Consider the following 25,656-nt stretch of genomic DNA (forward strand, 5'->3'; position numbering starts at 1 on the left):
GTAAACGGTTTATGAATCAGTCATCCATTAAATTAGAAAAAAAAAACGTTATTGATAATGGATTCGTTAAGATGCAAACAACTTGTTAATCCGAATTTTCTAAATCGGAAATAAAGCACACGTAAGTGATTAAATAAAAAAACTCGCGTGATGTAAGAATTTAGCGATTCTCTATAGGCAGAATCCTATATCCCTACCCTAAAATATAAGAACCTGTTAAAGAAAAAGGTTTTAAAATATAAATTGCTCTTCAGCTCTTCAGTAAAAAAAAACATTGGAAATGCAGGACATATAAAGAATTAAATTTTGTCGAGCAAAGGCCACCATACACGGGCAAGAGCTGAGCCAGGGCTAGGAATTAAGAAAATGATGAAAAATAGATACTCTGCTTAAATTATAAGTACCCAGCAGTATAAGAACCGTTTTTTGTCAGACTTGAAAACATCTACGTTGTTACACGCGGGATTCGGTGGGTAAGGGTGACAACTGCTACTAGTGTATGTGCCATGGTTTATTGTTCTCATCCGTTGCGTAAATGGCATCATTATCAAATACCAGAGCCACAAATAACATAAATGACAGCATAATAGTTAGCACAACTGGGTTACAAAGACCACGAGCGTGCAAAATCAAAGTAATTTCCTTTAAATTGAACTTAATTTCCAGGAATTTTAGAAGAGTAAATCACATGACAGGTTTTAAATCATCAACTGTTGATTTGCTGACCAGGAGTTACTCCCGTGACATAGTGTCGCTGACCAGTGCGAATGAGTGGGTTTTGTCTCGGGAAACTTTGCTGGTCACGTGTTTGGCGCCTCGGATCCAGGGATGATCGTACACCTCCTCCAGGGTGAGCCTCGATTTGATGTCAGCCGTCAGCATGTTCTTGACTAGCTCTTTTAGCTGGTCCGAGAGGCGCGCACTGCCTTTCGGGTATGAGAACTTGCCAGCTAAGGTATGACGCAATAGCTGCCTCCGGTCCTGATCGTCGAATGGGAAACGCCCAGTTACCATTGCAAAGAGAACCACGCCTAGACTCCAAACGTCACTGCTAGTGGCATCATATGGGATACCTGTGGAAAAGGGAGAAACTTCCATGTAACTCTCCGCTAAATTCATGTTTAACTTCCGTATGATCGGGGAACTCGCAGGCAGGGCAGATCATATCATTTCGAAAGTGTTGACCTTCGTCTACATGATCTAAGGGAGATTGGGCCGAGCGCGCGGGGATGCCTGTGGAAATAAGAGTCGAGTGTTCCTGGGCCTATCACAAATGGCGCCACTATGGAAGAAGGAAAACATGGCATCCTGCAAGTTTACATACATTTTTTCCAATTTAGAAGGCGTTGCACAGCCACCAAAAACAAGGAAATAATTGTGGCGGAATGCAATTATGGCATGTGACCTCCTCCAGAAAGGAAAGAAAACAGCAGTTAGACATGCGCACTTGATTTCGAAGTCAAGCACCGGTTCTAAGGAGGAAAAACTCATAAAAATTGTTCCATTTTAAAAGAAATGCCAATTTTCTGGCACTTTAAGTATTTGTACTCTCATCTCTCAATTCCAGACGTCGTTCTTATTACAATGCCGAACACGTACGCTTTGTTTGCGGCCAGTTTGAGTTTGCTCGATCCATTAGAATCTCGGAAGCGCCTCCGTTCTTATACAAATAACACAGCTTTGTCTTGAAAATAATTTTAATTGCCAATGTACTAAATGAAAACAGTACACTGTTCACGAGTGCGCGACAACACGACAGAGTAATACTTCCTTTCTTCGAAGTTCTTTGCGTCATCAGATAAACTAAGATACGAAAGCATTTGGAAGACTATACGAACGTTTTCCAAACATTGATAGGGGAAGCTTTTTACAATGGAGTAGAGACCTACAAGACGTCAAAGACTGCTTCGCTTTTAAAAGACGGTTTGGTTACAATTTAAGATAGAGCTTAAAACTATGAATAGGAGCATTTGAAAAAATAACGATTCCATTTAAACTTCTTGCAAATGAATACTAAAATGGTATGGTGTGATTCTAATAAAGAAATGGCTTGGAAAAATACCCCGACGATTTTCAAAATAAAACTGTATGGTAATCAGCTACTAAACTCACACACGCGCGTCACGTACCCTATCCACGCAACACGCGGTCGTCACAGGAATATGATTGGCTAGTTACCTTGTAAGATCTCCGGAGCGGCGTAGGCGTAGGACCCGCAGAAGGTGTTGCTCCGTGGACGTGTCATGCACGTGTCGGATGACCCGCCCACGTAACGCGCGAAACCAAAGTCGGATATGATTGGCTCGTTTTTCCGAGAGAGTAAAATGTTCTCAAGCTTCAAGTCACGGTGAGCAATACCTGAAAAGAAAAGTTAAATTCGATTTAAAACATAAGGGAATCATGTTCGAGTTCTCAATCCAAGATGGCTACTGCGGAGAATAACAATTTTACCTTTTCTGTGGCAGTGCAGGACTCCTTTGACGATCTTTTTAAATATTTTCCTCGCCTCGTTTTCGTGCAATTGTTTCTTTTTCTGTAGCAGTTGGAGCAAATCGCCGTTCTGCGCAAGTTCCAGCACGAGGTAAAACCGCTTACTTGACTCAAGCACCTCAATGAGGCTGATGACGTACTTGTGGTCTACCTGTCTCAGAGCCTCGACTTCGCGCCGCATAAACTTGTTAAAGCTCTTGCTGGAAAGCTTCGCCTTTTCGATGATTTTGACGGCAACGTTTCTGTTGACATATACATAACATATGGAATAATGTGATCCCCTAGAGAAAATGCTAATCTGCTATATTTTTGGCCTCTTTTTTCTATTATAAAGCACAACAAACATACAATGTATAACAGCCTCTAACAATAACAATAAATAGAAAAAGAGCAGGGTTTATTATTAGGGACGTCAGGATTGCCGATGGAGATGTGCGAATGAATCTAATTTGTGCGTCGTCGTCGTCTTTCCGTCGTCGATCTTTAGGTCCCATAACTCGTGTTTATGGTGTATGATCTCCACTTCCGGATCCCTTGGTCGCGAGGTCCAAAAAACAATATACCCTGTTAAGGACAAAGGAAAAGCGATCGCGAAAAACCGCCTAATCACGGAAGTATCGTGATAAAAAGGTCTTGAAACATTTTTACCCAATTAGGATGAATAGCTTTTTACATTAGACAGAGGTAAAAAACCCTAGCCTAGCCAGCGGCACGTATAGTGACTGTATAGTGAATATGCGGACTACTAGGTGTATAAACATAAAGAATTGCTAACCTTCCAAGCTTGTTTGAATACGCCTCCTTCACCTCAGCATAAGCCCCCTTGCCTAGAATCGAGCCAAGTTCGTAGCCCTGTCGGCAAAGATACGTTGCAATATCGTCGCCATCTCGACTCGCGACTTTGTGCAGCTCATACGTCCGCTCGTCTTCGTCCGGTGACTCGGGCTGCGTCAGCCTCGAGTTGCGCATGTCAAGTAGCTTCTTCCATCCAAGCGCCACATAGAGCGCGAGGCAGAGAAGCCACAAAACGAAAGCGACGAGCGTGAACCACATTCACGCGGTTGGAGCGCGCGCGGCGCTCTCAAACTCCGTGACGTCACTAAGCTATTATGTGACGTCATAATTGGTAAACCACTTCTTTACGAGCTGTAATGACGTGTGCTTTGATTGACCTCACGCCATCACTAATTTAAACGACGTATGTATTTATCAACTGAGGCTGGTACATCGGAAAATGGTCCAAAAAATAAACTGGTGAAACCAAGGGCCTTTTCCCAATCTAACTTTTAATATCAATATTATGCCAGTGAGCATGAGCTGTATAGTATAACATTATGCGGACCTATTTAAGCAATGAAGAATGTAACTATACTGGTTACTTGTTCAAAGACGACTTTTTGTAGAGCAATAACTCCTTTCAAGCAAACGCGCGCCGGTATATTTTCGCTTGAATTGTTTTTTTATCAAGACCACAAAGTACAAGATAAATGTATTCCTTGATCGGTTAAAATTTGCTGATTATTCTTGTTATTATTGGGTATTTATTACCCGGAAATGCACCTTTTGCTTGATTTTTTTTTTAATCAAGACCACAAAGTACAAGATAAATGTATTCCTTGATCGGTTAAAATTTGGGGTATTTATTATGTGGTATTTATTTCCAGAAATTGTACCTTTAAATCAAACTTCAAATTTGAAATTATGCCTTCACCATTATTATTGGTTAACACATATTTTAAAAATAAAGCCGACTAGTTCCCCTCTCTCGCTTCCTCAACCGCGCTTCGATTTCCCTGATAACTGGCCAGCACTAGCAAAACCACGGATAAATACAGCTCAAGAACCCTCACTGCAGTATTAAAACCAAACCACGGCCAGGCGGCGACAAAGCGTGCGCGGGAAAACACGCTGAATTCCCCCGACATGGCGTAAACTTGAGCCGCGGATAGAGCAAGACCTCCAGCGGCTACCGCCACGCATGCGCAACGGAAAAACACCATTCGCCTCCCAGAAGCCCTTTGAGCAGCTCGATTATTGGTACCAAACTTAAAATTAAGCTGTCGCGCAAGGGTGAAGTAGAATAGAGACAAGGCGAAGTTTATTACGGTGTAGATAAGCTGGCAAACAAAGCTAACGATGGCGTGTGATGGGGCGAAGGTTACTAGCAACTCAGAGATGATGACGATTCCAAGGTAAGGTAGCGAGCCCACAAGAAGTATATTCCTGGTAGTGAACCACGCCTGAAATCTTCCCTTGAGCGTTAACGCATTTCTGACGACAATAAAGAATAGCGTATAGCCTGTCACAAGGCAGGGCTGCGCGATCCCCCACAGCAAGTTCTCCACAAACGCGGGCAGTGCTTTCTTGTGACTATACGCGTCGATGCAGAGTGAGATTCCCCTCGCAGTGCCATAGACGGTCCCCAGCGCCAATAATACCAACGATACCATCTTCTGCTTCGACTCGCGTTTACTTGCCACGGTCCTGATGATAGAACCGAGGGAAGAGAGCGCAAGGAGAAAAAAGAGTGATCCTATGCCGTACTGATGAAAGCCCCAAACTACAGTTCCCCAGAGGTCTATCGCTTGCTCCCACTCTGGCTCAGGCTCAGGAAAAACACGCGCTGGCTCACTGCTCTGACTGCTGTTCGACACATGACCTGGTTCTGCCATTACCCTTATAGTTCACGCGGCCCGTTTTAAACTTGAAAAGTCGATCTTTTAAGGTTAGTATGGGCGCGAACTCCGGCGAGCGAAGCGAATGGACTCTTTAGCGAACTCTCGGCGATCGAAGATAATGACTATTCAACGAACTCTCATGAACTCTTGACGAGCGAAGCAAATAACTCTTTTTAACAAACTCTATCCTGAACTCTTGGCGAGCGAAGCAAATAACTCTTTAACGAACTCTCTCACGAACTCTTAGCAAGCGAAGCAAATAACTCTTTAACAAACTCTCTCATGAATTCTTGGCAAGCGGAGAAAGCTGGCTTATCGATGAAGCGATAAGATCTTGATGTAAAATAGATGTATGGGGCATTTAAAAGTGCTCCTTGATGGCCCTCATAGGCTTCTTGTACAAACAAGCTTTTCTTATAACCTTATAATCATGATTTGATGCTAAAGACAATTATTTCTAAAGCAACTTTGTGCTCGTGCGGTAATGAAGGTCGTATGGGGAACAGCTTCTTTGAAACCTGCTAGTTGCAGTTTCTAATTGACAGTTGGCCAATTGAAGTACTTTTTGTGATAACCACTAATTAATACTGGACCGACAATAGTAACCAACTGATGAAATCAACTATGTTGACGTAAACACCGCCTACACCAATCTAATCTAATCTAATCACAAACTAAGTAGTAAGTTTAAATTATATAAAAAATGAATAACGGTATTTCCTCATCGAAGCTATCATCGATCGTCCTGATTTTCTTAAGATCTACTAACAGAGAACGAGATGGCTTCTAATGACTTATCGCGCGTTAATATGCGACACTAATATATGACTTGTTGGATATCAATCATGAGCTTCCTTATAGCTTCTAATTTATTCAAACGAGCATTATCAATAACACCTGCCAACATCTAAGGCCTTGAATGCTGTCAAGTTCAAGGGACGATTGAACAAATATGGAGATGTTTCTGCTCTATACTCTTTGCGCGCGCTGTTTATACTCTCTGTGTGACGAGTCATATCATATGAAAACTCTTTACCTATTCTTCATCTTCGGATAAGTAAATATTTAAAACACAAGCTACAGGAATTTGATGCAAGGGACACTTTAACTGCCGCTTAACCTCAATGTAATTTAGATGTGCTTTTCAGTAGCGAGCCAAATCAACGTTAATCACTAAGGAATTCAATCCATCATTCAATAAATAATAGGTAAAGTAAAATTAATTTTTTGTCATTTTTTTTTTTTTTTATAATAAGATTTTTCAATAATGAAAATGAAACCAAACCAATAGTGGCAAGGCAGTCAGATCCAGCCATTAATGCTGCAGGCTATGGGCACACCGCTGTCCTAAAGTAATTCATTTGAGTGTATACTATATACACAGCAGTGTTATATTAAAAAAAAAAGCCATGCTATTACAGACGTAACACCACACGGGAACTGGAGTTCAAAGGGGCGATCAATAAAAATTCAAGATGCAGCTTTTCTGGTGAGTTTTTCAAAAAGATCAAATTACGAGCTCTTGAAAAAATCAGGCTAAGATCAAACGTCGTATTATTCATAAGCCGTATTCAATGCAAATGCTTGCAAATGAATAGAGACAATTGTTTCATCTTCATTTTCATGCATTTGCATCAAATACGGCTCATGCATCATACGAAGTTTAAATTGAACGGTTACCCTATGATTACTTAAATTTATTGCATAAATACACAAGAACACCTACATCAGCCTAACATTTATATATAATTTGTGATATCTAGAAAGTGAAAAACAAGAGAGTGCTTTGGAAAATTTGTGATCCTCTATGATTTTTATCCTCCGATCAAACGTCCTTCAGCTTTAGTTAACGTTCAGACATGTAGTCCACGCTCTGTTCGAGTACCCTGCGACTGTTGTAGGAGCTGGGCGCGTCTATCTATAAGCATCATTTTCTGGCACTGGGCGCGATTAACATCACTTTGCCTTGAGTCATCTTCCAATTTCCCGAAAACGATCAAACGTCGTTCTTTTCCTTAGTAATTTTTACTGTTTTTACACATCTAGTCCAAGCTTTCTGTTCGAGTACTTTGCCATTACTGTAAGAGCTGGGCGCGTGTATAAGTCCTGCTAACATTTGACGATTGAACACCACTTTGCCTTGAGTCATCTCCCAATTTCCCGAAAAACGATCAAACGTCGTTTTCTTCCTAGTGATTGTTACACATCTAGTCCAAGCTTTCTGTTCGAGTACTCTGCGATTACTGTAAAATATGGGCGCGTCTATAAGTCCTGACAACATTTGACAAGTCAACACCGCTTTGCCGTGAGTCATCTTCCAATTTCCCGACAACGATCAAACGTCGTTCTTATACTTAGTAATTTTTACACATCTAGTCCATGCCTTCTGTTTAAGTACTCTGCGATTGCTGTAAGAGCTGGGCGCGTAAATGAGTCCTGTTGCCTTGAGTCATCGTCCAATTTCCCGGAGACGATAAAAAATTGTTCTCACCTTTGGTTATTGTTTTTTACATTAGTCCACGCGGCGCTTTCTGTACGAGTACTCTGCGATTACTGTAAGATCTTGGCGCGTCTATGAGACCTGCCAACATTCGACGAGTCAACACCACTTTGAGTCAACATCCAATTTCCCGGAGACGATCAAACATTGGTCTCATCTTTAATATCTAGTTCACGCTTTCTGTTCGAGTACTCTGCGTCTGTAAAGAGTGCTGGGCGCGTTTGTAAGTCCTGACAACAATCACATCATCACCAGTGTGTCTGGAAGACGAGGCCATCTCATTATTTCCTGAAGACGACACATCCTTCTGCGCAAGAACCCAGAGCAACAGTAAACTCAAGCCTATCTCTAGCAACCGCTGAACCATGTTAAACCAAAGCCAAGGCCATGCTGCAACACTAGTCGCAGTTGAAAACACTCCGTACACTCCGCAGAGTCCGTAGATGTTCGTTGCACAAAGCAAAGTTCCACCGATAATCGCTGCGCAACATGTCGTGAATATTGGCCTGAGTCGCGATCTTGTCGCTGGCGAGCCATTAGCTCCTTGAAGCTTTTTCCAAAGAACTACAGCAATGTAAGTGTAAAAAGCTAACAGGAGAAGACTGGTTAGGACGTACAGTAGCTGGCATGCAAAGGTTAGCCAGGATTTGGTCGCTACATAAGCTACTGTGATCTCCGCTACGAAGACAAAACAAAAGTATGGTACAGTGGTAAGTGCGATGTTGCGGTTGGTGTACCAGTTCTGGAATCGCTGTTTAAGCATCATAGCATTCCTAAGTACTACAAACACTAAAGTGTAAGCGGTTATAATACAAGGTTGACCCAAGCCCCATAATAGATTGACAGCAGCCCTGGGTGAAATTCCTCTCGAGTGGTTTATATCTATGCACAAGGAAAGACCTCGCGTTACCCCAAACAAGATTAACAAAACCAGGTTTACGACGTGTGCTTTCTTCTGCCGAAAGCTGTGGGACGTCTTGAGTTTGACGACAAGGACAAGCGAGAGTAGACCTATGAGAATGAATATTCCGCCAAGGGCGTACTGATAGAACTCCCAGGCAAAGCCCCACTCATTAATAGCCGAACTCCACTCGGGAAGCGGTTCGCCGACACTTTCCGGCTCCGAGTAACATTCGAGATCACTTCTGGGTTCAGCACTAGTATTTGGGACCAGTTCTGGTTCTGGTTCGGATTCTGGAGTTTGACGCGGTTCGGCTTTCGGTTCAGGCTCGCTACTGCTCATAGTTTGCTGTTGGTGTCTGATTAGAGCAATCTTGAATATATCACAAGTGAGGATTTCCAGCTCCTTCAGCAACACATACAACGTCAAGCTACTATAATACGTTTAACTCCTTTTAAAGTCTTGATAATCACTTGCTTTACTCATTTATAATAAAATTAATTAAACCTTAAGTGGTCTTTAGCGACAAAAGCGGGCAGGAATATATCGGGCGAAAAAAAGCCATTTTCACCGCAGAGTGAAAAGACGTGTTGATTGCAAACACTCCTCTATTATGCATTGCTACCCATTCAGGCGTTGTTGTGTAGCGCTGTAGTTTCATTTTCCGAGTGCGAACAGTTTTCTCATTAATAATTACTCGTACCTTTTGAGTTTAACTTTTCTCAGACGTCAAGAAAAAACTTCATGTGAAGCCCTTCCACTTTTCGCCGTGTTGGAAGTGCTCTTCTCACACATTTATTTTCACTTCCAGTACTTCAATATTCTAAATTTGTCCGGCGAAATCTATCCCAACGACAGCATCGCCATTGGAAGCGTCTTTAGTTTTTGATAAACACGTCTCGCTGTATAGCGACGGCTGTATAGTCACGGTGGCTGCTTTTGATGGATATGCTTTACGGTGTAAACAGCTGTCACAAAATTAAAATTTCAGCAAATGTTTGCTGACAATTCATAAACATTTGTAAACGTTAACGATTACTTCAATTGTATATTCAAGTTGCTTTTGTAAACACTGTTGGAGACTTGAATAGTTTAATACAATTCTTGCCAAGTGTTAGGGTTCGAGGATGTAGCTAAGGAGTAACTGCAATCAACTTGTTCACGCGATAAACTAGTGTACGCCATTTTCTGCGCGCGCTCTATTTTAAATTGCAACGTTCCTACGCTTACATAGAATTATAGCCTCGACCAAACTAATAATACACTAATAATAATTTAACAATACATAATAATAATAATTGTCCAGACCAACAGGGTCCAAAGTCCGTTCTTAGTGATTCTTAAACACGTATCACTACACTTTCATTAGTAATTATTGTAATGTAAGGTGACATTTTAGCAGAAGAGCGAAATTACAAGTTTATTTTTCACGGGCGAAGACTTTGAGGGAGCCGAATATTTGCGATTGCTTTCAATTTTAATCATTTAATTTTGATTATTTCGGAAATTCTTTGGAGCTCAAAGTTGGACTCGGCCTCCAATTGTTTTTTCTTAATTGGACAGTACGGAGTCCTATTATATATACAAATATACATGAGAAAAGCAATTCTTACCAAGTCTCCGATAAGTCTTATAAGAAAGAAAAGGGATATATGAAAAACAATAATAAAAATGTGAAAAAGGTAGCTGTGATAACAATAGTAAAAAGCACTAACAATGGTAAAATCTACATACAAATATAACTTACTTTGAAAATGAAACATTTTTTTAAATTTACTAGATAGAAAGGAAATATTAAGATGAATCATACAAATTATCAGTTTTGAATAAAAATATATGATATATTAGCTTTGAGTCAGAAAGGAAGAAAATGGACATTCACTTCAACAACAGCAGCAAGAACAAATACCGATAAATTCAATGCAGAGAGAAAAAATGTAACTAATAAAGTAAAGAAAAAATCGTCCACAAGTATTGGCAATAACGGCTTTTAAACAGGTTATTTTCATAAAATTATTTTTTATATTTATAAAAAATCGCCAATCCGCTCAGACTACCAAAAGAAGAAAACACACAATGACGTGCACTTAAGATGGGAAAAAATCACATTATACGAGAAATTTAATTGTATAGATTTTCCAATGGTATACCAAAAATAACAAGATGACATCTGCAAACTCTTGCAAAACCAACCGAGATTTAAAACTAATGAAAGTATACGGATGTGCATGCTACGTTTCGGAAATCAACACTTTGGTAGGATTCCCAAGTTTCTAAATCAATACGAAACCTTCCGCGGAGCATAAATTTCCATTTCCTGTAATATAAAGTGCATCTTTCAATCTTTAAATTGCATTTTAATCGCGCAGTCGATGACTTCGTATTGAGGACTACATAGTCGAGAAATAACAGAAGGTGCATTCAAAATCCGACATTCAGCATTGTATCAAAATATTTAAAGACAATATCTTCCATCCGTGTCAAAAACTAATTCTTATTGAATACTGGCACATTAGAATAAGGTATCCACCATTCATGACATCAATGTCGTCATGATTCGAGACACAACACTTCCAGTTTACACCATGAGCGTAATCATGACGTCATTTTGAGACCATGATGTCATGATCATGCACGTAATAGTACGTCATTGAAACAAAATGACGTCATGCATGTTCCATGGCGTTATATTATGTTGCTGACAAGGGCTGTGCGACTCTCTCGAACTTGAATACTACGCTATACATGTTACCGCCAAGTCTCTCGGCGAGCCATCGATTCTTGATAACAGCGAGCTTTATCGAGTCGCACGTGAACCTCGCGTGGAAGTTGGTGTGTATGCACCTAAACAGAAATGTGTGTCACGTAAACAGTGTATGTTTCGTTCTGATGCTGCTCACGTGTTGTTCACGTGATGCGCATCCTTTACCTCCAAATGCCTTCCAGCAACACGAGGTACATCATACATTCCACAATTTGTTCACGTGGTGCGCGTCCATACCTTCCCATTCCTTCCAGCAACACAAGGTCAGCATCATCATACACGCCACGTGCTATCACGTGTAGTTCACGTGATGCGCGTCCCTACCTTCCCATGCCTTCCAGTAACACAAGGTTAGCTTCATCATACATGCCACGTGTTATCACGTGTTGTTCACGTGGTGCGCGTCCCTACCTTCCCATGCCTTCCAGTAACACATGGTCAGCATCATCATACATGCCACGTGTTATCACGTGTTGTTCACGTGGTGCGCGTCCATACCTTCTCATGCCTTCCAGTAACACATGGTCAGCATCATCATACACGCCACGTGTTATCACGTGTTGTTAACGTGGTGCGCATCCCTACCTTCCCATGCCTTCCAGTAACACAAGGTCAGCATCATCATACACGCCACGTGTTATCACGTGTTGTTCACGTGGTGCGCATCCCTACCTTCATATGCCTTCCAGTAACACAAGGTCAGCATCATCATAATGCCACGTGTTATCACGTGTTGTTCACGTGATGCGCGTCCCTACCTTCCCATGCCTTCCAGAAACACAAGGTCAGCATCATCATACATGCCACGTGTTATTACGTGTTGTTAACGTGGTGCGCGTCCCTACCTTCCCATGCCTTCCAGTAACACAAGGTCAGCATCATCATACACGCCACGTGTTATCACGTGTTGTTCACGTGGTGCGCGTCCCTACCTTCTCATGCCTTCCAGAAACACAAGATCAGCATCATCATACATGCCACGTGTTATCACGTGTTGTTCACGTGGTGCGCGTCCCTACCTTCCCATGCCTTCCAGTAACACAAGTTCAGCTTCTGCACAGCTCGCAGCAAGGTCAGCGTCTATCCTTCGCAGATCGAGACATGGAGAACCAACACCTGATGCCATGGCAACCAGTCGCCCAGACTTCACGGCGGACCTAAGAGGTGGCAAAACAGGTTTTACAGGATAGTTTTGTTCGGTTTATTGGATTTTGTCATTTGGGGATGCAAAAAGCATTGTGAGTTTTTAATTTATCCGTCCATTTTTTCTTGGAAGGGTATGGGCGAAGAAACCAGCACAATCTAAAGTGCTTTAGACTCCTTCGCAGCCCCCAGTGGTCGGAGTCACACAACGCGGGGATAGTCACAGGGAAAAGTCATGTCGTTCTTGTTTACTTACTTGAGTGCAGGACAAAGCTTGGCGAGGCGTTCAATCAGGATCACCAGCTCGCCATGCATGACGTCGTTAAGAGCTGGGTAGGAATTGGCTGCTAGGATCACCTGTGGGGGAGGGCATGGTACATAAAAATCCATCCAAAGATCCTGTACATTTACAACTCATATCATAAGAAACAAGGACGGCAACAGCAGAAAACAATGAGAAGAGCAAGAGACCAAAGAGCAAGAGACGGGAAATACACTGTCTCATTTCCGCGCGGGTTTTCTTACATAACAGGGGACAGTTCCTGGAATGCAGGTTGGCGCTAACCCAGGGATAAATACACGGCCATCTTGACATTTGATTGGATAAAAGGGGCATTCATCCCTGGGTTAGCGTAATTACTTTCTAGGAACCCGGCCCAGACTTATAGTTTACCTTTGTCCCACGAGAGACCAGCTCTCTCACAAAAGGCATGACACCAAGAATGATATCTACACCACTGTTATCCACGAACACCACGGCAAGCTTGTAGGGTGGGCCCTGTAGGCAGATAACGGACGCTAGCTAGGTTATGGGTCATCCAAATGAGTGAGAAAACACCACGGCAAGCTTGTAGGGTGGGCCCTGGAGGCAGATAACGGACCCTAGCTAGGTTATGGGTCATCCAAATGAATGAGAAAACACCACGACAAGCTTATAGGGTGGGCCCTGTAGACAGATAACGGACGCTAGCTAGGTTATGGGTCATCCAAATGAATGAGAAAACACCACGGCAAGCTTGTAGGTGGGCCCTGGAGGCAGATAACGGACGCTAGCTAGGTTATGGGTCATCCAAATGAGTGAGAAAACACAACGGCAAGCTTGTAGGGTGGGCCCTGGAGGAAGATAACGAACGCTAGCTAGGTTATGGGTCATCCAAATGAGTGAGAAAACACCACGACAAGCTTATAGGGTGGGCCCTGGAGGCAGATAACGGACGCTAGCTAGGTTATGGGTCATCCAAATGAGTGAGAAAACACCACGACAAGCTTATAGGGTGGGCCCTGGAGGCAGATAACGGACGCTAGCTAGGTTATGGATTATCCAAATGAGAAAGAAAACACCACGACAAGCTTATAGGGTGGGCCCTGTAGACAGATAACGGACGCTAGCTAGGTGATGGGTCATCCAAATGAATAAGAAAACACCACGGTAATCTTTAGACATTTTATGATTTGAGATATCACTGATTACAGCCAAAGGCGTTTCTTCACAAGCGACAAATTTTCACGCACGCCCATTCTCAAGATACTATAGGTTTCTATAAGGTACTGATTTATTGTTAGGTTAATACCCCATTCACACCAAAAATTTAAACATGTTTAAAGGTTAACTAAACGTTTTTAGAATTTGGCCCGTTCACACCGCGCGCTCCCCCAACTAAACAGGTCTTAAACGTGTTTAATCTAAACTACCTCGCGAGGTAGTTTAAACTGTGTGTAACCAAGATGACGGCCAAAAATTAGTGCACGAAGAGGGGGCGGACGTGGGGACACCAGTGAAGACACGTTTTAATAATCAAGTGGGGCAGGAAAACGTTCAGCAGTGGCTAAAAGGTTGTACGAGAAAAAAAAAAAACAAGAGAGAGAGGGGAATTTGTGCATTATCAGTCAACAAACCACAAACATTTACATTTTAACACTCAAAACATTATATTTGAGAGATAAATGTGTCTAAAAAGTTAAAAAAGAAGAACCACCAGTTTAAGTTAAACCATGTTCAGTTAAACTGGTTTAGTTGGTCTGAATGGGGTATAAGAGACCAAGAAGTTAAATTTTAGACCCGGCGGAAAGTCTTTCAGTCTATAAAAAAAAACTTTTCAAAATATGCTGACCTTCGTTCTTGATATCCATTCATCAAGATCGTCTTTAAGCCATGGGCGAGCTATCACAGAGGGGAATCATTGCCTTTAAAATTGACGTATGCAACTACACACCGGAAAGTGGAGCAAACAACCAGACAAAGGCCTTACCCTCGAGTCTGTCCATCGCTGTATCAAATCCAAGAAGATTTTTTTCCATTAAACTGTGGAAGAGTAAAACGCAAGGTCACGCAATTCACACTTTCCGAGCTTTTATAGAGAATGTCTTCAAGACTTTATATAAAATAGTGCATGGGATGACGTTGGGTGCATATCCACAGGATGTTGTATTTCCTGTTTCAATTACTCGTCGCAAAATCAGTTCGTCGCTACATACTATCAATGGAATCAAATGCCTTTTTAAAAGTGACTTAAAGGGGTTCACCATACCTGATGCATTGTACCTCTTTTGACACCAGCAAAAGCCACTAACACTTGTCGAATTCTCAATAATATTTATTTAAAGCGTGCAGAGGAGGAGAATACCTTATGAAGTCGCAGAAATGTCTCAATATAGGATATTTAGGACGTTACTGAAGAAAAAAAAAAATTACTTCGGGAAGTGTAAGTTGGCCTTTTTCTTAACATAGACTGGGTTGATTGCATCAATTATCACCAAATTACAAAAAAAGTGCAGTTATCAATGTTTTTACTCAGATACTTCTCTTGCTGGGTTGATCTAATCAATTATCATCAAAAGTACAAGAAAGTGCAGAAATCGATGTTCTTACTCGGATACTTCTCTTGCACCCCAGTCGAACACATTTCCCGCGAGCATGCCTCGTACTAGCGCGATCTGACGCTGTTCGGATTCCATCTTGTCCAATTCCCTAATTCTCCGGGTGAACATTTTTAGTGCCTCCTCATTTTCTTGTTGCTTCAGCTGTCAAAAATCATGACGTTAGTAAAAAGAATATATACATTGACCGACGACGCTTAGTACGTCTCTTTTAACTATACGATCATGTACAACACCAGGGGTCGATCGTCGGCTGTTCCGTAGTTAAGTTACAAGTTTTCATACAACTGTTATGTCAGCACTATTTGTTGTCTTTTGTTCAATAAGAGATCATGCAGTATTCGGAAACTCATCGACACTATTTGTTGTGTATTTTGTTCAATTAGTGATCGTGCAGGGTTCGGTAGCTCTTCGACAAGATTTGTTACGTCTCTCGTTCAAGTGATCGTGTAGTGTTTGAAAACTTATCGGCACAATTTGTTGTCTTTTGTTCAAAAACGTGATCGTGAAGTATTCGATAACTTATCGGTGCTATTTGTTACGTCTTGTTCAAGTGATCGTGCAGTGACACTCGTCGGTATGTCTTAATCGATAGGTAATCGCCCAGTTTTTTACCTCTGCGTATGGGTCGGGGAAGTCAAATTCATTAAGGCACTGTTCTCTTGTGTCCAGCAGACTATGAACGGTGAGGGCGCCAAACGCGCTACGAAAACAAACACAGAACTGTGTGTTAAAACTGTTTACTTGATAACCGATGACATCAAAACGGGAGATGGTAATCATTCTATAAGCGACTGATTAAAAGTCAAACAGGGAAGGGGGGATCACCAAGGTGGAGAGCAAATAGATTCCACATCCAAATGATCAGGAGAGGATACAAGTAGAGGGAAATGATGAGGAACTTCTCTTTGTGATATCCAATTGGCTGATGACACAGCACTTTTTTTCTATAGCGATGACGGCCGCAAAGAATTCTGTTTACTTGTTTCCATATCAAGTAGATCGACTCTTACCAAGGTTGCCGATACAGTGTCAAAAGCCTATTTTTGTATTTAGTACGAAACTTCTCGGCTCGCTCATGCACATCTGGGGAATTCCGCTGACTCCAAATCGCTCGCTCAACAACCTAAACAATTAGACAGACGCAACAAGTTTGATCAATTGAAAGCAAATAGATCTTAGCTATAACTCGTGGCCCAGTCAACTTTGCAAAGGATATCAAACGGTTCAGTCGTTAAAAATTCAGCTTCAATAAACGCATACAAGCATTGCTAGCCCCTGAGAGCGCTTTCTTTACTTTATGTTACTTGGCGATCGGGAGCTGCTCGTGTTGCTGTCGGGAACACTTCGTGATACGATCAAGAGTAGTTTCTGATGATTTCAGGTGTACTTCGTAATCTGATCAGGAACGAAGCATGTTGCCGGAAATTAATCATGACCTTATCGGGAGTAGCTAGTGATGGCATCGGGAGTATACTATACGTCATTTTAGCTACACATGTCGTTGGCATTATTGCCTTGTATCTTTCCACTATTAGGCCAGTTTTAGAATACTGCGCGCCTGTTTTCCACAATGCCCTCCCAGCATATCTCAGTGACGAGATCGAGAGAGTGAAGAAAAGAGTAATGTCCATTGTGTCACCACAAGCTAACTACCAGGACTGCCTTGCCAGCTATGGCTTACAGACTTTGAAGGACAGACGGGGCGAACTCTGTCTTAATCTGTTCTCGTCTATTTCCACCTGCCCTAACCATAAGCTAGCGAACATCTTACCACCTAAGAACCAGTGTAGTTATAGTCTTAAACAATCCAGAACATTCTCAATTCCGCGCTGCCGAACCGAACGTTTTAGGCGATCTTTCATCCCGGCCATGGCATCCAGTTGCACCACTAAATTTAACGTATAAGCCTAACTGAACATATCATATTCGCTCATTTTATAGTATATAGCTTTCCTCTTATCATAGTCGCATTTTAGTCTATTACCTGTAATATACATACATATAGTTATATTTTTATTTATTTTTTTTTTTATTTTTACTCGATGTAAATTGCGCAATTCAGTGTTTTTTTAGCTGCCATGCAATCTTTTTGAAATAAACTATCTATCTATCTATCTATCTGGAAGTTATTCGTGATTTGATCGGGAGCAGCGTATGATGTTGACGGAAGTACTTCGTGTTATGATCGGAGCCAAGGTTCAAAAGTTTTTACCTTATCGAGGGCCGCGCCGAAGCAGTCTAACCAGTACTGCCGGGCGGCGGCGTCTGCGGTCAAATCCTCGGTATCGGGTAGATAATCCCCCGGAGATGCAAGAAGAGGAAAGGGAACGAGCTGGCAGGGAATTTGGTCAATCTCGAGAACGTCGCACTGGGGAACAAAAACGTGCGAGATAATTTTGTCAAGCATGGGAAAGCAAGACTGTTTGTGGTCTTGCGACACCCCCCCCCCCCCCCTAGAATGTCGCTCACCTGCATATTCTCTGGCGTTGCAGATCGTTTGGTCGGGGGAGCCTCGGGCAAGCCCGAGCTACCTGCATAGTTTTCTCCCCAGGTCAACAGTCGAAAGGGAAGGTTCTCTGCGGAAGAAAAAATATTTTACCAATCGTCTCACAGTGGCATTAATTTTATAGGTTTTTTTTCACTGGGGGTAGGAACCACAGCCGCTGGGGCAGTAAACAAAAAAAATACAGAAATTCCATTTTTTTTTATTGGTGTACCATATACTCAGAATCCATAAGATGTAATAGAACTCCACAATATTAACACTATGTGGAAAAGTTTTGAATGGCAAGACTTATTGAAAGCTAAGAGCGGTAACGTTAAGGGAAAGGGGGCCCGAAAACCCATCCTTCAAAGAGTAGAGCGTCATAGTATGTTATCATAGCCGGCACTCGTGACATCATAGACCGTTCTTGTGGAGGATGGAATAGTAATGATGTCCTTAATGAAATCATAGTGATGTGTTGACGTCTTACCGTCTTCCTCGGCCCCCTTGAGAAAGGCACCAATGGCCCCGAGGTACCCTTCATGTCGAAGGAACAGCGCCTGCTGACTGCCCTGAGGTAAAAACAATACCAACTGTGTGAGGGGTATTGTCCAGTTGTGCTACAACCCTTTTTTAAGACCGTACCGAGTAATAAAAGAACTTGAGGGATTCGGAAAAGCTAAGCAAAATTAAATAGCAGACATTCATAAACATACTAGAAAAGCCCATCTGTATTTAGAGTCCAAACACTTTTCCAAGTATAGTATAAAAAATAATGATTATAGAACACAAAACCACCATTCTCACCTTAGACCAGTAGTTGATGCCGTATGTAATGGTGTGCATGGTCGCAGGAATGCCACGGATGAAGAATCCGCTAAAGAAAATTCGCTTGATGTTGTAAAGCCGAGCGTGAAGGGACGCGATCTGTGTGGAAGGTGGGAACATCATAAAAACATAAATACCGACATCATCATTTTCTTCATCATCATCGCCATCATTGTTATCATCATTATCATCTTTGTCTTTATTACAACAAAACCCACCATCCCCACCTCCATCATCAACGTCATAGCAATCATCCTCAAACATCATCCATATCATTGCAATATTTTTTCCATACAACAAAAAACACTATTACCATCAGCACCACCATTATAACCGTCAACATCGTCATCTTCATCATCATCCCCATGATCATTATTGCCATCCTAATAATGATGATATCCTTCTTTATCATCAACGCCACCATCATCTTCATCACCATCAACCACCTGAAAAGAAGGCAAAAGCTCATCTTCTTTAAAGCACAATTTGCACCATCCAAACTGTTACCTGAGCAATGTCATTACTGATCATGAGCAGCAGACACTTGGCAATATCACTCTCACCAAAATTGTGAGCTACAAAGATATAAATATAAACGTTACGAGAAGATCAAAGAAATTAGAAATGAAATGGAAATAAGCAACAACGCAACATACATATTATTCGAATAACAACGTCATATCATCCATAATTCTTCAAGTATACATTATATTATATGCATGACTTATGATAACTTGCGAGGCCTCCTTCACCCCTTATACATTTTAAAATTCTATGCTAATCTGCCAAATACTTTACACCGTGGCCACTAATGCATCAACGGTCTGCAAATGTGCTTACCCGTTACTAGTAAATTACATAACAGGGTTTTGGTCATTGGTATATTTAAGTATTGGGTAGTATTGTGTGTAAAGTGTTTCTTGTGTACTCCTGAGGCTCAGGGAATCGGGTGAGAGATCCACACATCATCAAAAGTAAACAAAACGTTGTATTGCATTGAATATTACCATCTTGTCCGTCTCTAAAAGAGCGCATAGCTTTTCCAAAACTACAAGCCGTCAAATCTCCAGGCAGTCCCATTTCAGTGTAAGCACCGCCATAAATGTCCCTCACCTATGGTAAGAATAAATAAAAAGCAGCAAATTTCGATAAATTAGCTAGAGAATTTCACATCTTTCAGAATAACACATTTCTTCCACTCTTACTTGCTTGCCTTTTAATACAGTCGAGGTGCCAAAGAGTCAAAATGTTATTGCTTGAATGAGAACTGACTTAGTTTAATATAATTGTGCTTTGTTCGAATTCCATACCAGGACATCCTCATCCCTTTGTGCTAGCACAGTCTTTATATTTTAGTCTCAGGTGCAGCACTTTTTGGGAGAAATGGTATCCTAACTAAAAGACAACCTTTAAACAGCCTTTGAGGCAGCATTGTGTTTAACAGGGGCAAATCTACAGAAGGGGCTGTTGGTGTCGCAACCCACTGTTTAAGAGTGAAAAAATGTGAAAAGAGTCATCTCATTTTTATGCCACACAAAAGGAAACTTTATGCTGCAACCCCTTCCGAACAAAGCCTGCATCTGCCCCTAGGTGTGTTGTCTGGAATGAAAGAGTACAGTCTTACCAACATGTCCACGTTCTTGTGCTGTCCTTTGGTTGCTAATTCTAATAACTCATCAAATCCCTTCAACAGACAAAAGAAGATAACAAGACCATACTAACACATTTACTTTTTACCAGCACTCAAAACCCCTTTCATTATTCACAGCCAAAACTTCTACATAGCTCTCATATCAAATACATTTTGTTGGGGTGAGAAGTCTCATTTTGAGTAAGAGAATAATTTTATAAAAAATAATGCTGTCTAAAAACTAGAATGATTGCACCAAAATTGGATACTATTATTCATCGACTATCATTAACCTGAAATATAGCCACCAGCATACATTTAGTAATGTGTTATGTACCTTTGCACTTGTCAGAAGAGAACCAAGGCCCCAGAATGTCCCCCCACCAGTACTTGTCCCTCCAATCCTCTCAAACTTGTCCTTGGCATCAACCTGGGGGCAGATGTATAAGTAGGTAAGTATGTAAGTAGGTAAGCAGGTAAGTAGGTAAGTAGGTAAGTAGGTAAGTATGTAAGTAGGTAAGTAGGTAAGTATGTAAGTTGGTAAGTATGTAAGTAGGTAAGTATGTAAGCAGGTAAGTAGGTAAGTATGTAAGCAGGTAAGTATGTAAGCAGGTAAGTATGTAAGTAGGTAATGTAAGTAGGTAATGTAAGTAGGTAATGTAAGTAGGTAATGTAAGAAGGAAAGTATGTAAGCAGGTAAGTATGTAAGTAGGTAAGTATGTAAGTAGGTAATGTAAGTGGGTAAGTATGTAAGTAGGTAAGTATGTAAGCAGGTAAGTATGTAAGTAGGTAAGTATGTAAGTAGGTAAGTATGTAAGTAGGTAAGTATGTAAGTAGGTAAGTAGGTAAGTAGGTAAGTATGGAAGCAGGTAAGTATGTAAGTAGGTAAGTATGTAAGCAGGTAAGTATGTAAGCAAGTAAGTATGTAAGCAGGTAAGTATGTAAGTAGGTAATGTAAGTAGGTAATGTAAGTAGGTAATGTAAGTAGGAAAGTATGTAAGCAGGTAAGTATGTAAGTAGGTAAGTAGGTAAGTATGTAAGTAGGTAATGTAAGTGGGTAAGTATGTAAGTAGGTAAGTATGTAAGCAGGTAAGTATGTAAGTAGGTAAGTATGTAAGTAGGTAAGTATGTAAGTAGGTAAGTATGTAAGTAGGTAAGTAGGTAAGTAGGTAAGTATGGAAGCAGGTAAGTATGTAAGTAGGTAAGTAGGTAAGCAGGTAAGTATGTAAGTAGGTAAGTATGTAAGTATGTAAGTAGGTAAGTATGTAAGTAGGTAAGTATGTAAGTTGGTAAGTATGTAAGTAGGTAAGTATGTAAGTATGTAAGCAGGTAAGTAGGTAAGTATATAAGCAGGTAGGTATGTAAGTAGGTAATGTTAGTAGGTAATGTAAGTAGGAAAGTATGTAAGCAGGTAAGTATGTAAGTAGGTAAGTATGTGAGCAGGTAAGTATGTAAGTAGGTAAGTATGTAAGTAGGTATGTACGTAGGTAAGTATGTAAGTAGGTAAGTATGGAAGCAGGTAAGTATGTAAGTAGGTAAGTAGGTAAGCAGGTAAGTATGTAAGTAGGTAAGTATGTAAGTATGTAAGTAGGTAAGTATGTAAGTAGGTAAGTATGTAAGTTGGTAAGTATGTAAGTAGGTAAGTATGTAAGTATGTAAGCAGGTAAGTAGGTAAGTATATAAGCAGGTAGGTATGTAAGTAGGTAATGTTAGTAGGTAATGTAAGTAGGAAAGTATGTAAGCAGGTAAGTATGTAAGTAGGTAAGTATGTGAGCAGGTAAGTATGTAAGTAGGTAAGTATGTAAGTAGGTATGTACGTAGGTAAGTATGTAAGTAGGTAAGTATGTCATTAGGTAAGTATATAAGTAGGTAAATGTGTAAGTAAGTAAGTATGTCAGTAGGTAAGTATGCAAGTAGGTAAGTATGTAAGTAACGGTAAACGGTAGGTTTGTGAGTATGGGCCATTTACCAGATTGTGAAAGTAAGGCTTGTTAGTAGCCATCTCGAAGGTTTGTTTGCAGAGACTATCTTGAAATCAGCCCATTGACAGGTAATAGGAGGAAATGATATCTGTGTGAACCTGTTCCAATATTGTCAAGCAGATAAGAAGAGATCTCTGATACAAACCTTAACAATGCTAACACCAGACCCAATATTGACAAGCAGATAAGGGAAAATCTCTGATGCATCAAGATGATGAAAGAGATACTGAGGGTCCTCATCTCTGCGAAACTCAAACGTCTCATGTGGGAGACTGCTCAACACAAAGTTACACCCTCTCAGAAGACACTGCATTTCATCCTCTTTGTCAACCCTAAAGGGAAGAGAAAACAAGGTTATCGGGACCCCCAATACTCGATAACTGATAAAGGCCGCAATATCAATCAACTTCCAGGTGCCCTAATTGTTCAGGTTGAATTTACAGAAAATGTATGAAGCCTACACTGGGACTCTGAAAATGTCCTCAATAATGAGGTATCATTTTCAAGCAGGTGTCATTAGAGGAGAGTTACACAGTTCAAACGAAATAAATATCAACAATCTATTAACTTACCTAACTCCAAGCTTTGTGGTCAAAAGATCTTTGTACTTGAAAGCACCCCCACCTACAAGTGAAGAGAACATGACTACCCATAAGGTTCAAGCAGGATTTGCTAAGGGGGCTATATAGAATAGGTTGTAAAGGAACAACAAATTTAGTAAATTTTACCTCAAAAGAAAGCTTACTATATTCAAAGTGGGTGTAATAGCGTGTGAGGAGGATTGCATGCTGCACCTTATTTTACACATCTAAACACCTAGCTACAATGCCTGTTGGGGATACATTCTGCAACAGTTGTCCTCAGATTTGAGCAATTTGACCAGGCAATCAGAATAAAAAAAACACAGCAAACAATATACAAAAAATAAATGACTAAAAAGCAGAAAGCTCATCCAACACAGACCTGTTGCTTTGATAATCCCTCCTAAGTCATCGGTGGTGTTTGCCGTCTCTCGGATGAAGTCAATACAGGCCTCAATGTACTTGGTCTCAAATTTGACAAAATGAAGGCGGACTCCACATTCTGGCTGATCTAGGATCTCATAGATCGGGCTGCCATCATTGCCATTGCCCTGGAATATAAAAAGAGCCATGACCTTGAACCATATATCAGTTTACATCACCTTACTGCAACATCTGCACACACAAATTAGTCTCTAGCTGTGCACATATCTTTTGACAAAATATCCATTCAATCCGTGATTTGGCACCATCAAATGTGTTTTAATGCATGATGGGCGATACATGTAGCATACTTTACAAGCAAATGGATGTATGTTATTTTTTAATAAACAATGCACGCACACGAAGACTTTAGTATGACATGACAGGGTCTATTGAGAGGGAGGGGCTGGTGGTGGGAGGGGCCTGAATTTCCTTTCTCACTCTTTTTGGCTATTCTTAAAGCACAATCCTGGACAAAATCTTTTCTAGTGTTTGGGGAGTTTAGCCTTACCCCCACCCCCCCACCCCTCCTCCAGCCCAGTTTACAGGGTGCTCCAGTACCTTAGCATGATGAAAACAATGCAAACTCCATGCATTGTAATCCAGATATGAGTTGCTTGTAATCCATTAGCTATTCATATTTGAATACATGTTTGTTGTGTAATGCCATGTTATGTAAAATGATACTATGATAGAGTACAATATGATAGAGTGGGTACGTACGTTGGATTTTCTTACTTCCTCTTCAACGTTGCTATCATCATCTTTCTTTAGTGAAAAGCTCTGATGTCTTTTTCTTATATGATGGACCTCTGACATGTAAGCAACTTTTGCAAGTGATCCACCTGTTGGCAGTCCATAGCAAATAAACATTTGCAGAAGATAAAATAAAAGCCTGTGAGATCAGAGACATAACAGTGCTTCTTTCTAGAGGAGAGGTTGTCTGTTACACTTACAAATTTATGCATTGCATTGTCTGAAACGATTGAGGTAACTGGAGTGTATTTGAGAACAAGGTAAAACAATGGAAGGGAACAATGCCCTTACATACATTTGTCAGAGTATGGTACTAGTATGCTAGAGAAAGCACTCACAGCAGTGACAGATGACAGACAACAGAAATAGTTCCGGGCTTAAAACAAAATGATGCTTGGCAGACTAAATAATAATTTCCATAAACTAAAAAAGTATGTATTTCTAACCACTAAACCATTTTTTCTATTAAAACCAATCCCTTAGGGTATAAAATTCGCCCCAAGTGCTATCTCATAGGGTCTTCTGGAAATCTGCTATCCCTTAGGGTGTCTATCAGGGTACCTGACCCCAAAAAATACAAATCATACTTCCTATTACAGTTTGTAGACTTTCAAATTTCAATCAGTCATTAATAAACGTCAGAAACCTGATAATTTGCTTATTTTATCTGCTATCCCTTAGGGTCAAATAATCCAGAAACCACAACTATTTTTTTATCCCTTAGGGTTATAATTCATTTTCTCAACAAGCATTAGTACATTTTATTAGGGAAAGTCTCCCCCAGGTTTTTATTTCATGTTCATTGGCAAACCCGAATGAATAAAAAAAAAAATGGAATAGAGGAACATGGAATTCCAGGGGTTCAGGGGGGCGGGGGGGGGGGTTCCTAGTGCAAGACACCCATCAAAGTGGGTTCAACAGAATTACTTTGGCATACTTGTCCACTCTCCCACATTAGAGGGAGTCTCAAGATTTTGCACCCCTTCTCCCGCTCTCCCGGGTTGAGCACCAATTCTCCCGCTTTTTAGCAATTTTTATTGCTTCCAAAAAATTATTCTATAGAAAATCCTCATTTTGCCTATTTTCTATTAAAATATTTGAAACGATAATTCCCTTGCGTAGCACTATAAGTGGATTTGTTAGTGAGAGCTTTCTATTTGGCAAATGCCTGCACGGTTAAACCCTTCGCCCCCAAAAAATGAATATACCCCACCCCTCCCACAAAAAATTCTCAAGCCTTGAGATTTTCGGAGGTTGGCAGGTATGCTTTGGGGAAAAATAGAGTGTACGATATTCAAGGGGCGAGGCGCGTTATTTAAGGGTGTCAATGCGAATTTCGGTTGGAGGACTTCCAAATTTAATAGGGTGATAAAAAATGGAATGGCCCAATAAAAAGGGGGGTGTACTGTACGATGGGGTTAAAGCCTTACCAATGTCAACTGCAAAGCGTTTCGCATTCTTGATATTCCTGAACACGTTAGGCAAATCAATGCTTCTGGCGTATTCCGAGGCGCATGTTGAGTCGCCATCGCTATCCATAATTCATAGACGAATCTCCAAATTTCCCGCGCCAAAACAAGCTATATATCCGCCATCTTGGATTTGAGCTATGAGC

General features: G+C 40.9%; 4 protein-coding genes across 6 annotated transcripts; all 4 read right to left on the reverse strand.

Moving 5' to 3' along the window:
* Window positions 1-498: 498 nt before the first annotated feature.
* On the reverse strand, window positions 499-3,693 carry LOC5518179 (testis-specific serine/threonine-protein kinase 3). Its single transcript, XM_001638104.3, has 4 exons — window positions 3,266-3,693; window positions 2,452-2,732; window positions 2,179-2,358; window positions 499-1,073 (listed from the first exon to the last, which is right to left on the reverse strand). The coding sequence occupies exons 1-4, from the start codon at window positions 3,541-3,543 to the stop codon at window positions 733-735; spliced, it is 1,080 nt and encodes a 359-aa protein (XP_001638154.2). The 5' UTR covers window positions 3,544-3,693; the 3' UTR covers window positions 499-732.
* Window positions 3,694-4,110: 417 nt separating this feature from the next.
* LOC5518180 (proline-rich transmembrane protein 4-like) lies at window positions 4,111-6,721 on the reverse strand. Its single transcript, XM_001638105.3, has one exon. The coding sequence runs from the start codon at window positions 5,160-5,162 to the stop codon at window positions 4,242-4,244; it is 921 nt and encodes a 306-aa protein (XP_001638155.3). The 5' UTR covers window positions 5,163-6,721; the 3' UTR covers window positions 4,111-4,241.
* A 469-nt stretch (window positions 6,722-7,190) lies between these two features.
* On the reverse strand, window positions 7,191-10,222 carry LOC116601926. The gene has a single exon (XM_032362821.2). It carries the CDS (start codon window positions 8,909-8,911, stop codon window positions 7,835-7,837), a length of 1,077 nt encoding a protein of 358 aa, XP_032218712.2. The 5' UTR covers window positions 8,912-10,222; the 3' UTR covers window positions 7,191-7,834.
* Window positions 10,223-10,672: 450 nt separating this feature from the next.
* Window positions 10,673-25,655, reverse strand: LOC116601925 (4'-phosphopantetheine phosphatase-like). Of its 3 annotated transcripts, none has more exons than XM_048732224.1 (22): window positions 25,472-25,655; window positions 24,024-24,130; window positions 23,245-23,413; window positions 22,854-22,905; window positions 22,427-22,613; window positions 20,637-20,729; window positions 20,294-20,353; window positions 19,677-19,782; window positions 19,177-19,244; window positions 18,649-18,768; window positions 18,332-18,413; window positions 17,826-17,932; window positions 17,569-17,724; window positions 16,367-16,479; window positions 15,969-16,056; window positions 15,346-15,497; window positions 14,726-14,778; window positions 14,588-14,637; window positions 13,150-13,254; window positions 12,733-12,833; window positions 12,353-12,490; window positions 10,673-11,413 (listed from the first exon to the last, which is right to left on the reverse strand). In XM_048732224.1, the coding sequence occupies exons 1-22, from the start codon at window positions 25,578-25,580 to the stop codon at window positions 11,260-11,262; spliced, it is 2,370 nt and encodes a 789-aa protein (XP_048588181.1). In that variant the 5' UTR covers window positions 25,581-25,655; the 3' UTR covers window positions 10,673-11,259. The 3 variants fall into 3 exon arrangements, with proteins under 3 accessions (XP_048588181.1, XP_048588180.1, XP_048588182.1); XM_048732223.1 differs by having other exon boundaries at window positions 24,009-24,130; XM_048732225.1 differs by lacking the exons at window positions 10,673-11,413; window positions 12,353-12,490; window positions 12,733-12,833; window positions 13,150-13,254 and adding an exon at window positions 13,527-13,589 and having other exon boundaries at window positions 24,009-24,130.
* Window position 25,656: the final 1 nt, after the last annotated feature.

This window comes from Nematostella vectensis, chromosome 9, assembly GCF_932526225.1.
Source record: "Nematostella vectensis chromosome 9, jaNemVect1.1, whole genome shotgun sequence".
Taxonomy (NCBI): domain Eukaryota; kingdom Metazoa; phylum Cnidaria; class Anthozoa; order Actiniaria; family Edwardsiidae; genus Nematostella; species Nematostella vectensis.

Excerpts from the sequence above, each read along its gene's own strand:
- LOC5518179 (XM_001638104.3), bottom strand. The coding sequence starts at position 3,543 with ATGTGGTTCACGCTCGTCGCTTTCGTTTTGTGGCTTCTCTGCCTCGCG. Across the intron at positions 2,359-2,451 it reads CCTGCACTGCCACAGAAAAG|GTATTGCTCACCGTGACTTG; the intron begins GTAAAATTGTTA and ends TTTTCTTTTCAG. Across the intron at positions 1,074-2,178 it reads CGCTCCGGAGATCTTACAAG|GTATCCCATATGATGCCACT; the intron begins GTAACTAGCCAA and ends CCTTTTCCACAG.
- LOC5518180 (XM_001638105.3), bottom strand. The coding sequence starts at position 5,162 with ATGGCAGAACCAGGTCATGTGTCGAACAGCAGTCAGAGCAGTGAGCCA.
- LOC116601926 (XM_032362821.2), bottom strand. The coding sequence starts at position 8,911 with ATGAGCAGTAGCGAGCCTGAACCGAAAGCCGAACCGCGTCAAACTCCA.
- LOC116601925 (XM_048732223.1), bottom strand. The coding sequence starts at position 25,580 with ATGGATAGCGATGGCGACTCAACATGCGCCTCGGAATACGCCAGAAGC. Across the intron at positions 22,906-23,244 it reads AGGGATTATCAAAGCAACAG|GTGGGGGTGCTTTCAAGTAC; the intron begins GTCTGTGTTGGA and ends CTTCACTTGTAG. Across the intron at positions 12,834-13,149 it reads TGGTCTCTCGTGGGACAAAG|GTGATCCTAGCAGCCAATTC; the intron begins GTAAACTATAAG and ends CCTCCCCCACAG.